The 12,974-nt window shown below is 38.5% G+C and overlaps 1 protein-coding gene across 2 annotated transcripts in view; it reads left to right on the forward strand.

The window, feature by feature from the left end:
• ARL13B (ADP ribosylation factor like GTPase 13B) overlaps positions 1 to 9,427 on the forward strand; it is a 52,324-nt gene extending 42,897 nt beyond the window's left edge. Inside the window, exons 9-12 of one of the 2 annotated variants that reach the window (XM_066622191.1) lie at positions 747 to 863; positions 3,667 to 3,735; positions 5,128 to 5,170; positions 7,787 to 7,873. In XM_066622191.1, coding sequence (XP_066478288.1) covers positions 747 to 863; positions 3,667 to 3,735; positions 5,128 to 5,135 — 194 coding nt within the window. In that variant the 3' untranslated portion in view covers positions 5,136 to 5,170; positions 7,787 to 7,873. Of the gene's footprint in view, positions 1 to 746; positions 864 to 3,666; positions 3,736 to 5,127; positions 5,171 to 7,786 lie in introns of both variants that reach the window. The other variant, XM_066622190.1, reaches the window with a different exon arrangement.
• The last annotated feature ends 3,547 nt before the right edge of the window (positions 9,428 to 12,974 follow it).

A 12,974-nucleotide genomic window follows, 5' to 3' on the forward strand; every position in this document is an offset into this window, starting at 1 on the left:
CTCATTGGAGACTGGGGGCTCCTTGCAGGCCGGATTGGGAGTCCCTGAGGGCCGCAAGTGACTGGGGTTTGTGCACCTATGCATTAGACGATGGTCTTACATTTTGACACCATGTTCATGAACTTTGCTGTCAGTCGAGCATGAGTTTACAGTATCATGACTGGATAAGAAATATGCATTTGTAGGTTCTTCTGATGAAAGTTTGTCTTAAGTACTTAAAGGCTAAGTAGTAAATAGGTGAACATTTAAGTTGAAAAGATTAAAAACAACAACCTGCCCCCCTCAAATTTGTAGTCCATTGGATACTTATTTGGGAATTAGCCCACTTACTTCTGCAGGACTTTCTTCTGTATAAATAGACATAGCTATAACATAGATCATGTGATCTAATAGACTCAGTTTTTCAGCCCAGGTGAGCAAGTTTTCAACTTACAACTAAGTTATATCTATGCTGTAACTTAGTTGTAAGTTGAAAACTTGCTCACCTGGGCTGAAAAACTGAATTGATAAATTAATCAACCCAAGTCCCAGTTGAGAACTTAGTTTGACTGGTTTTTATCCATTCTTCCATCTGAGAACAGGCTTACAGGTAAAATAATTTGATCTATACGGATTCTCCAGCCTCCTATCTGACTTTGGAGAAAACGTCGTTGATCCAAACTTGTACAAGGAAGCATTCCTATTAATATAATTTATTGTAAAGTTGCAAAATGTTATGTCACCAGTGCTATTTACGTTTGCTTTAGAGAACAATAAAAAGAAAGCAAAGAAACTCAAATTAAAAAGGAGTCACCGAGTAGAACCAGTCAACACGGAAGATACAGTTTCCCCAAATCTTACGCCGGTAGCACCTCTTGCACCAGGTGAGTTAAAACTAAAAATGACTAAACTGTAATAATTATCAATTCATCAATTTCTGAAAGCTGTAGTGAAATTATACTGACTCTGGAAAAGCTGATTCATGCTTAACCTTTTCCCTTCACTGATATGGGAATTTAGATATAAATGTAAAGTTGTTATAGTTTCTTGTACTTCGTGGAAAAATACTCTTTGCGTATTTGTGCTAGTATACATTTTCTTCAAACATTTTAGCTTACTTACAGTGCACTGTGCATATCTACTCACAAGCTCCATTGTTGTCAGTGGGGTGTACTCCCAGGGAAGCATGTAATCTGCATGTAGGCTGCAATACTATCCACTCTTTCCTGAGAGTAAGATCCATTGACTATAATGGGGCTTGCTTCTGAGTAGACAGGCATAGGGTTGGACTTTAAGACAAGCCAAGTTACATATTGGGAGTCTGTTGAGCCTGCATAAATAGCTAGATGGTACAAATTGGCTATAAATAAAGTACTTACTCAAATCTGCCAAGCTGCTATCTCTTTGTTAGGGGTGTAAGAAGTATGCTAATGTTTTCTCTTTTTATTAGGTTCTTTTCAGTCTGTTTTTCAAGTTTTCCTTCTTGTAAATAGTTATCTTACCGTGATTAATTTAGATTCTCAGGTTTCTTCAAATAAATTGCACTTCTAAAATGTTAATTTCAAGCTCTTATCAAAATAGGTAGAATCATAGAGTTGGACTAGATGACCTTCCAGTACCCTGCTAGAAACAAAAAATCCTGTCTAGAGCATCTCCAAAAGAATCTACCACTTCCCTTGCTAATTGGTTCCATTATCAAACTTCTGTTAGTGATAAGAATTTCTTCCCAATAGCCAACCAAAATCTCCCTTCCTGCAACTGAAATCTAGTCCTGCTCTCAGGGGTGGCAGAGAACAAATCCTTTCCTGTCAGCCCTTCTGGTATTTGAAGAGCACTGTTATTTCATCCCCCTACCCAACCTTCCCATCCCAAGTAAAAGTGTCACCTGTGTGCTTTAGATGCAGACATCTAGACCAATATCAATTTGCTGCTTTTTTAGGTAACTTACATTCAGTATATTACTCTTGTGCTTCATAAATGTATAACTTTTACAAGCCTTGAATTATATGGGCAACAGGAATGAACACACATATAGCTAATCCAAAAATTGACCAGGGCCCTTAAAGTATTTTGTTTCTAAAAATAGGAATAGATTGAATAGTCACACTTGATTTTCTACTTTTAATTAAATGTTACAGCTGTAAATTAATTAAGCAAAAACATGCCATGGCTTTTGGATTCGTTTAATGGCATATATGCTTCCAGTACTGACAGTAGTTGTTGCTAATAATAAGGAAGAGGAACAAAACAAAAAAATCTAATTGCATAATCTTGCAGACTGGTATTTCAGTTTTGAGCTGTGATGCTTAACCTAGTTGATGAAGATTTACTATTTTAAGTGATGCAAATTATGGCAGCACTCCACCAAGCATACTAGAATAACAACCCTCATGCATTTCAGTACAGTACTGGGTCAGTTGCACCATCGTCTAGAAACCAGAGACCCACAAGTTCTTTCTGTTTGATGCATGGGAATAGTTTCTGCTTTCCCTTTCCGGCAGCAGCTCCGACCTAGACAGATCAATTGCTTCCCAGAGCACTACATTGGGTGTTGAGGGATTACAACTGGGTGACAGATTTGACTGCCTCTTGATGTATATGTGGGACCATTTATGTACATAGGAAATCTTCTTCTGATCACTGGTTTCTTTTATTGGACTAATGTTTTTTGTAGATACGGGAAAAAATAAAAACCAAAGAAGCTTTTTCCCCCTTATCACTCTGTCTCTCAAACTACTAGGTCATCCAATTAAATTGTCCTCAACTAATAGTAATCAAAGTTACATCACATACTTCACACAGTATGTAATTGCCCTGAAGGGAGGAGAAAACCTGATTTTAAAATGCAGCATGAATTGATCTGATGTCTTTTAAAATAAATAAATAAATAAATAAAATAAAAGCACAGTCTCTTTTAACTGATGGTTAATGTTTTAATAATATTACGTAAACTGCTTTGAGAGGTTTGTCTAAAAAGTGACATATAAATATCTTAAATAATTTACAGAATTAATGCCTTTTACAGAATTGCTACTAGATGCAATGACTAGTATAGGCTTAAAAGTGGATTGGGCACATTTATGGAACACATGTTTCTGTAATTCATACATTTCATGATAACTAGGAATCCATGGCCAGAGGCAGACTCTGATAGTCTTTAGTACCACTGATTATATGTTAGTCAGGGCATCCTTATGTCCTCCATGCACTGCTTGCGAGAGAAATCTACCTCAACACTGCTGGGAGTCAGAGTTGGTGGATTAAAAACCTCCAGGTTTTAGAGTTGGTGAATTAAAAACCTCCAGGTTTTAGAGAGAACCTATCTCTGGATGCCAGGTGCAAGGGAGTGGCAACAGGGTATGAGTATCTTGTTGTCTTAAGTGCTCCCTGAGGCATGTGGTGGGCCACTGTGAGATACAGGAAGCTGGACTAGATGAGCCCTTGGCTTCATCCAGCAGGGCTGTTCTTATAGTCTAATAGTCCTTTAATGCTCCTGAACATAATGCTCTTATGTTCTTTCTCATTCCAAACAGCTTGCTTTAAAGTGGAAGTATCTAAGCACAGTTTACTTGTGTCATGAATTATTTTTGTTTAGCCTAGGTGATGATTTCATCATTACAAAAATGGATTGCTAGATTTCTGTCCAACAATGTAGTGTTGCTGTTTTGATATTTTTTTTTCCTATAGTTGGCTGGGAAACTCCTAAAGTTAACAGAATTCGAAAACTTGAGCCTCTTGGTGAAACCCGTCGTAATGGTAACTTCAAAGAAAATTGCAATTAGTTTTTTGTCCTCACAAATTCATTCCATGCTGCATGTTGGCTTATTTCTTCCATTTCAACTAACCTTGTGGTGCTTGAATAGCATGTTTTTCTTCTTAGTCTTTTGTCATTTAAAACAAAAAGTGTAAGCTAAGTCTTGCTTGTTACCTATTTGCTTCATTCTGTTTTTTTTTTCCCCAAGTACAGATTATTACTCAGTGGTGTGCCCCATATCATGATCTGCATTTTTTTAGATGTAATAAGTTCAATTCCATATATTAGCAATAATTATAGTTGATAAAGTTAACAGGAAAAATAGATATATTACCTATCCATAAATACCAATAAAATTTCAAAGGCCAGATAATTAGCTGTTAACCTCTACAAGCTGTTAACCTCTACAAGCTGAATATGTTAATTATTATAAAGAATATTTATATACAGCTTTTCAAGAGGAGTAGTTCACAAAGAGGTTTACATAGTAAAATAAATCAGTACATGGCTCCCTGTCCCCAAAGGGCTCACCAAAAAAAATACAGAAGCAACACCAGTAACAACCACTGGAAAAGACACCATGCTGGGGTGAAGAGGAACAGTTGTTCTTCCCCTGCTAAATATAAGAGGACACCACTTTGAAAGTTGCCTCTTTGTCCAGTGAGCAAGGTTTTAAAAAGATCTGACGAACTATATATGTGTGACCCATATTTTTCTGAGACTACTTGAAAGGAATTGCTAACTATATAAAAAGTGAGTGCATATATATTTTACCAAGAAACCTGATTTATCCAAGAAAGATTTTTTTCCTTCTAAACTTCTTTGATGAAAGAATCCCATTCAATTTGATTATTTTGAAGTACAATGCCTTCCTGTTTCAGAGTGGAGTGTGAATGTTTTCACATTCACAAATGACTACCAGAGGAAATTATTTGAGGAACCACTGTAGGACATCCATATGCATTGGTAATGAAGAATGTTGAAATAGGTCCATAAGAATCCTGGTTGGAGCAATTTTTTAAAGGGGGGCTTGTAGCTGTGGAGTACTTGGCGTCCACATACAAGATCCCAAGTTCACATGCTGGCATTTCTAATATCCAGTAGAAAAGACTGAAAAGGCCAGAAAAGATCCATGCAGTGCTTGTGGGACCTACTGGCAGACAGAGTAGACCGTTCTCAGCTAGATGGTCAGATTCATCATATGAAGGCAGCTTCATGTACTTGCACATTAATATTTTTCAATACTGAAATGATTTTTAAAGTATACTGATGGTGGTAAGCAAAAATATTAAGCATTGTTGTAGAATAATTATGTCATGTGCCTTTCAAAGGTATGTAAAATATAGTATGACTTTCAACAAATCTGTATAATAAGATCCATCTTTCTTTTCAAGGAGTATAACAAGAAGAAAGCAAGAGAAAAGACAGAGTAAAGAGGTAGGAAGGAGAGGAAAGGCTCCTACTTTCTGATCACATTCTCTTTGCTCACAGAGCAACTTGCTTGATGACTTGAGCATGGGAATGGGAATCAAGAGGTGTGTATCCCTAGACATGAAGCCTATTATCCCTCAACTTTTCACATGCAAAATATGAATTCTTCTGGTCCAAAGATACGCTTGGCTGTGGCTCCTAACTCAAATTGGTGAGTCCACTGACATCAAGAATGTGTGTGGCATTCATCTAATAAATGGTTTCCAGATGGGCAGCCCAATTCTAATCTACGCTGGTGCAGCTAGGCTGCATGGCCAACTCTGTATCCAGTGCAAGTAAGGAGCAGACTGGAGGTCTCCTTGGGGTGAGGGAACATTTGTTTCCTTACCTTAAGTAACTCTTCAGCCTGCCCAATGGGGCTACTCAGATCTGCACCAGCTAAATTGATGGTGCAGATCTGAGCAGCCCTATGTAAGGCTGCCAGGCCCAGGAGGTAAGACAGGATACAACAGAAGCCTCCTCCACTAATCTCGCTCCCTCCTCGGCCTAATCTGCCTCTGTTCTGCCCTCACCCAGAAATGTCCCCCCTCCCCACCTCTGTTCCGCCCTTCCTCTTCTACTTTGTAGAGTACTTACCTCCACTGATAGCTAGCCATTGGTCAAGATGCAGCACTGGTGGAGGCTTTTCTGCTGGTGCAGTTATCTCTTGATTAGTTGCAAATGTGCTTTATGGCACACATGTTAAGCCTGCGCAGCTACGGAATTGGACTCTAAGTTGTGTAATATAGTTAACTACTTGTAAACTTCAATAGTGCCCCTGCCTTTCTTACCATTCTTGTCATAGAAAATACCAAGACTTGGAACTGAGATGATGTAGCTGAAAGACCAGCTGAGTGTCGTTTAGTATGACTTTATTAGCACTGATGCTGGACCACTGTCTACAGTTTAGGGGCTGCTACTACAACATGTGTATTTGTCAGAATTCTAAAACTCTTTGCTTTCAGAAGTGAAAATTTCCTGACAATTTGCCCCCTTAAACTAACAAATAAACCAAAACTAACAAGGTTTTTTTAAAAATTCACTTCCATTTAAAATACAGAAAAGAACTTTCAGTTTACTTATTCCTAATTTGTATCCTTATGTAAGAAAATACTCGACATTCCCACTTACTCTTTATTCTTGGAGAACATTATGTAGCAAATACTTCAATCATACAATAGATCTGAATGAATTAACTTTTCTTAACTAAAGACATTCAAGCTGTACTGAACCCTGTTCATTACACTTACTATAAATAGAACTTGGGTATGGCAAAAATACATTTCTTTAACAATCCTGGCATATAGAAACAAAATTTGAGGGAGTGAGCTGTGTATGACTTGAGATCTATTTTTAGTATCAGAGTCAGACAGGTTCTAAAAGCAGCTTGCATTCACCTTTTCTGTTCTCTGTGTCTGTCCTGCACATGAACCACCATGATCCTTTTTTATAATTTTGCATGTACTAAACCTGCATTTATTATGTATTTATAAAAATGTGTTTGTATAAGACAGATGTTTCCCTTCTGTCCTGGGCTTGTTTAGTAATTTGGCGCTGGGGAACATGTTTTCCTCTTTCAAAATCCTGTTTATTTATAGGAAACAGCATTGTCTAAAAAAAAAAAAATTCACGTCTGATTCAGAAGAGTACAAACAGATCTGGCGCCAGAACCACACCACTGTCAAGGGTATCCATTTGGAAGTCCTAATAGAGTTCATTGCTGCTACCTCTGTGCTTCATAGCTAGCTACAGTAACATGGAAAAAATAAAAGAGAGGGTAAATAGTTGCTAGGCAATGATCCCCTGACATTCTTCCTTTCCCTTGCTGTATTGCTTCTGGTTGACTTGAACTTATCAGTGCTGTCTACGAAGCAGAAGATGATAGCGGCAGCAGTCCAGCATGTGTATGTGTTTACGCAACAGGATAAACTCAACACAATGCCCACTTGGATTTAGACAAATTTAGATTTGTCTCCTTTTCCTTGACATTACCTTTGATGAATGTGTATGTCTCTCTAACACTGCAAGTGTCTCAGTGGAAAATTATAATCATAATGACATCAAGGAAGCCATGCTTGCTGTTTGCCAGTGTTTGGGATGGAACACCAGTAGCAGTTATTGAGCATTTGCTGGTCTGAAATCCTAGAATGGCTTCAAATGGTGCTATTTTCCTTCTGCAAGTCATTCCTTTGACAAAAACAACACTGTCAGAAGGAATTGCAAATGTAAAAATAAATACAAGTAGCTGCTTAGCGATGTTCCGATCAGTGACACTCTGTCGCTGATCCCTGTTTCCCCCCCCCCAAGCCTCAGGAGCTGAGGGGAACTAAGCGATGCACACCTGTTGATAAAATAAAGTGTACCCAAAGCCAAGCAAGGGGACATTCATCAAAACCACATATTTTGTCATGAGGTAACTTTAGAGTCCATTCCAGTTAAAGACCAGTTAGTATCGGAGAGCCCAAGGGCTCCCCATATTTGTTAAATTAGCAGAGAATTATCCAATATTAGCCAGTTCCACAAAAGTGTTGATAGGTGAGTGTAATATATGTTAACTTATATTTCTTTTCCAATGTGTGTCAGATTTCTACGGAAAGCCACTGCCTCCACTGACTTTAAGGCAAAGACCTAACAGCGATACCTATGATGTCATTTCTTAACGATTAGTCATGCGGCAGCTTTAAAGAAGATGGAAAGCCTATCCTAGACGTTGTTTCTTATTTGAAGAAATGCTTTCAAAACTCTAAAGTTGCTGTGCAAGGACAATTAGCATTGCCTTGGGATTTCAGCAGTCAGACTCATCCTCGTAAACTTCACTATCCTATTGACTTTAGCGGTCAGTGTGGAACAAGAAAATCCATATAACTAGAAAACTTGGAGAATGGAAGCAAGGCTTCTTTGCTGGAATATAAAGTTCTAGCCCTAGGGGGGAAAGGGGGGGAACTGTTTCAGAACCAAATGTAACTTGACTGTACACAAAAGGACTGTTTTGGTTTGACTTAGAGATCGGTATTTCTACATTTAATACTTCAAAGGTTCTTTTCTCACTGTCTTTTTGTAATAAAATGTACGCATGTTTAAAAGGAAACTATGAACTGTGCATTTTAACTATTTTTTATATTTTTCTATTTCGTTTGGAAATATTGGTTAACAGAACTATTTTGAAATACTAAAATTCATAGCAATGTTCACAAGCGGAACAATACTCAAGACTGTCATGCTGCTTTTGCAACAGCATTATGTTTTCTTGCTACTTGCCTCACAACTTGCCATGGCTGTTGATCTGTAACTATTGCGTCTTTTGCTCCAATGCATCAGGAGGGAATGTGCCCTCTCTGTTTTCCCCAAGCTGAAAAGACCACTCCAGGATCTGGGACTGGAGGCATGAGTCCCAGAGCCTCTAGAATTGTACCAGTCAGGTGTTCTGGGGGTAGAAATGAGCAGGCTAAATCCTGTCCTCCATCCCACTTTCTACCCTCCATCAGATGATGATGATGATTCTCTTGACTCTGGGGCTCCATGCACATAGCTCCAGTTCCTGGAGTGGTCTTTTCCATTTGGGGAATCACAAGCTGACTGCACATTTCATTCTGTTAGATGGATGCATATGTGCTTTGATCCCTGGAGATAAATAGAACTGTATCCAAGATTATAGTGGTTTTCTTTGTGGAATTGTTTCATTATGATGAATGTATTCTGCTTTCAGATGAATACATAGTAATCTCCAATGAATTATCTATTCCAACATGGAAAACTGCAAGCAACTATGCATTTTAAAGTAATTTATACAAAGCTTCTGGAAAATGTCATCATTCCTTGTGTATGTGTTTACTGTAATGCTCTTCTTTAATTTTCAGTTTGCATACATCCTTGCTTTGATTCAGAGTCTATAATGTGTACTGAGCGGTCTAATAAATGTAGAGTTCTCATTTAAGTAGAGGCTTCCCTGTACACTTAACATCAGGATCAACAAGGTGGGTCTTTGCCAGTTATAATTCAGCCCAGGCATTGAAGTGAATATGGAAGCTTCTGCCCATGCTCAGGTGGCAAGTAGAACTACAGACGTTGTGCAGTGCTATCCATGTATTATACTACACTTTTTAAAAACACATTTGAGAAAGGGACAAACTCAGAAGTTGTTCTTCAGGACTGTACTTTTATGTATGTTTTGAATCCATTTGAAAAGAATAATTTCTGCACTATGAATAAAACTGACAACTGAAACCTTAGAGTTGCTATAATTTATGTGACTTAACCTCAGTGTGTATATTGTTAAAAAAAATCCCAAAATATACCTAAACAAAACTTGTGGGAAAATCTATTTCCAGTCCAAAGCCCATCTGTTTCTGTTTTTCAGCAGGTACGTATAGAACCAATGAAACCTTCATCAGAAACTCAAAAATAATCTAAAGGCTGCATGAATTTTAGTTTTGGAAGACACCTTCTGCAATCTAAAATTTATAATAGGATGAGTTAAACAGTGCATAAGTCCAAGGTGTTTAGGTGTGAAACATTATCCTAGATGTTGGCATTGTTTGTCTACTCACAAAACTTCAGAGACTTTTCTCAATTTTCTTCTCCATGAAGGAGAGTCTTCTTTCCCCATAATGAAGTCAAAACATCTATTAAAATAATCTTGGGTTTTCCTGAAACTGAGAAGAATCTTTTTGGGTTTTTGGTACATGTCTATAGCTGCTAAACTAGAAATATTTAATGTTGTATATTAATATAACAATTTAATTCTTTCTTCATCGTAGAATGGCTCTTTATTTGTTGAATCTCCATACCTAGGATGTTTCATGTAAGATAAGGCAGAAACCAGTGGGTTCCTTATTTACATTTACCATCCAAAATACCTGCAACACAAATTATGTATGATAAAGTCAGCCTTTGCATCTGAATGGTTCCCAGCGAAAGGGTCTGGGTCAAGAGGACTGCATTGTCAAGAAGATAGTGGAGAAGAATGGGATTAATGGCTTGCTTGTCAAAATTCTTGGCACAGAGCTATAGCCAATCATCTTCAAAGATTCCCTTCTCTATCCAACCCCACTTTCCGAGTCAATTTGTGTTCATGCCCAGAGAGCCTTTCACAGCTTCACCTTAAATGAAATCCAGTGAAATCTTTCCTAGCCCTAGACTGACATTCTCTCTCATATACATCCACAGTACGATCTGCCATACTGCACAGCCTCAGGGTAGTTAACAAAAAACATAGGTACAGTAACAAAAGGCAGCTTCAGAAGCTTCATATTTTTTAAAATAATAATAAAGGGAGATTTAAACTGGAAGTAGAATTTCATTCACCTAGTAAATGGCATCCTTTCAAAAAGTAACCTAGTAAGCTTCCATTTCCTATTGTTACTGGCAAGAAAACTTTCTCTTCTAGTTGCAGCACCCGGTTTCTAGGTACCATGTATTAAATATGCATTATCATACTATGTTCCATCAGAAAAACAGGGCGGAAGCAAATTGATTATTAAGACTGCAGTCTGAAGTATACATGCTCCTGGGTAGTCAATGTGACTGACCTGTATGTGAAATAGAACACTGATGGAAACAAGTCCCAATATTACAAATTTATGTTGGCAACCTTCAGTCTCTAAAGACTATGGTATCACACTCACTGCTGCAAATAACGCTGTTCTTGTTATGCAAATGCAAAGAACTATTGTTCTTCCTGAAGTAAGGGTTCAGCACACTCTCTTTTTGGAAGTCAGCTGCAACATATCAGTTGGGCCAAGATATTGATCAAAAAGGCAGAACTCCCAGAAGCAGTGAGGATGATCCTGTTCTGATTGGTTATCTTTGCAAACAATCAGAACAGGATCACTTGGCTCCTTGGTTTTACTGGCTCAGCAAAAAGACCTGGTAGGAAAGAAGGTACATGAAGTAGAGTAATTCACCTCCCCCTATACTTCCTTCATCTCACCTTAAGGTTTTCTATTCTCCAGTTTGCTCCTACCAGTTCTGTGGCAATGAATGGGGGGCCTTAAGAGGTAAGATGAAGATGGGTGGGGACTCTAGATCACTGTGCTGTTCTATTCGCCCACCTGGCTGCTACAGGTGAACAGGAGTGTGAGGAGATGGCAACTGTGTGTGCGCTTGTTTGATTTTAAGGGAAGAGTTCAGGCTGTCGTGGTGAATCTGCTTCAAATCAGGCAGCAGATCCTACAGGACAGCTCCTGAGCATGTTTGTAAATGATATGTGGAGTTAGGGGTAAGAAGGAGGCAAATTATATCCTAAGGATCCTTGGGAAAGGTATCAAGAATAAGACTACTACTGTTACAATGCTCTTCTACAAATCTACATTGTGGCTATATTCGGAATACTGTGTACTGTTCAGGTCACCACATCTCAAGAAGTAGATCGTGGCACTGGAAAAGGTGCAGAAGGCAGCAAGCAAAATGATCAACAGGCTGAAAGAAGCACTTTCCTTAAGTGGAAAGAATAACTCTTTCAGCTCTGTAGTTTGAAACAAAGGCAATTAAGGGAAATTTGTATTATAATACTTGGTGGGGACATTTGTTTTAATCTTACAGTTGGCTGGTTTATCAATTTATGCACAGCAATCCGAGGTAAAAACGCTTACAGGGTGGTTTATCAGTGAAAACTAGCCATTCCTCAGAATATATATAGTCTTTCTATGTTACAGGAATGTTGCCAATCATTGATTCTTTCAAGTCTGCAACAACATACACGGTGGCACAGGTCACTTTTAAGTTGTCTGTGATTTTGGTTACCCCTCCTAGCTTGGAAGTTGACATTCTGGCCCCTTTAAAAAAAGGAAGTTATAATCTGGAATAGGTACTGGAATAGGGTGAGTTCAGTGGCTTCCATATCATTTCCAATGAGTTCAATGGTGCTGCGATTTTCCATTTATAGTTGGAATTGGAATGGATACTGGAACATACAATTTGGGGGAGTTTCATGGCTTATTATACAGTCCCCATTAGTCTGATGGATGTAGGTGTCCTGGTCCTTTTTACAGTCCATAACCCAGACCAGGGACCAGAACCTGAAATTGTGTGGGGGGGATGGGATTTTGGTTGGAACTTGTACATCTGTCCCAGTTATTCTAATAGGCCCCATGATTTTGGCTGCCCTGCCTAAGTTGGAAGTTGGTCATTCTGTTCCTTTACCCCCTGAAAACTGTTGATTGCCCAGATTGAATTCAAAGATGCAGTCTGGAGCCTCATTTAATAATCACTCTCACCTAATGCTTGAGTTGAGTCTTGTTTTGTTTGGTGCCTGAAGATCAGTCCTTCAAAGTTGTTTGTTAAAAAGAGGTTTGGGCTGAGGAAAGGTTAATACACTTTCAATTCACTTCCACAAGGTTGTTTCCCTGTGTCTCTAATACATACAGCTATGTTTTGCATGATACTGAGCTACAAAATGGCTTGTTCCGGCCTGTTCTGGGTGGGGATTGGCTAGAGAGAGTTAATAAAAGCACACTATTGGAATCATGTCAAGCCTAAAAGTTTTCAAGTGTATTGAATATGTCCTGCTGGTTTTTTTGCATCAGTTTCATTTATTAATGGTTTGTTCTGTTTAGGCATTTACATCCTCTGGGGAACAGAGCTTCTTGGGGCCATTGGACTTCAGTGGTGTCCTGCAAAATTATCTGTTTTCTGCCTCTTTTTACTTTATTCATGTCCCATTCTGGCTTGAACACAATTCAGGGCACAATCCTAACCAGGTCCAGTCAGAAGTAAGTCTTATTTTGTTCAATGGGGCTTACTCTCAGGATAAGTGTGGTTAGGAGTGCAGTCT

The sequence above is a fragment of the Tiliqua scincoides genome, chromosome 3 (assembly GCF_035046505.1).
Source record: "Tiliqua scincoides isolate rTilSci1 chromosome 3, rTilSci1.hap2, whole genome shotgun sequence".
Taxonomy (NCBI): Eukaryota; Metazoa; Chordata; class Lepidosauria; order Squamata; family Scincidae; genus Tiliqua; species Tiliqua scincoides.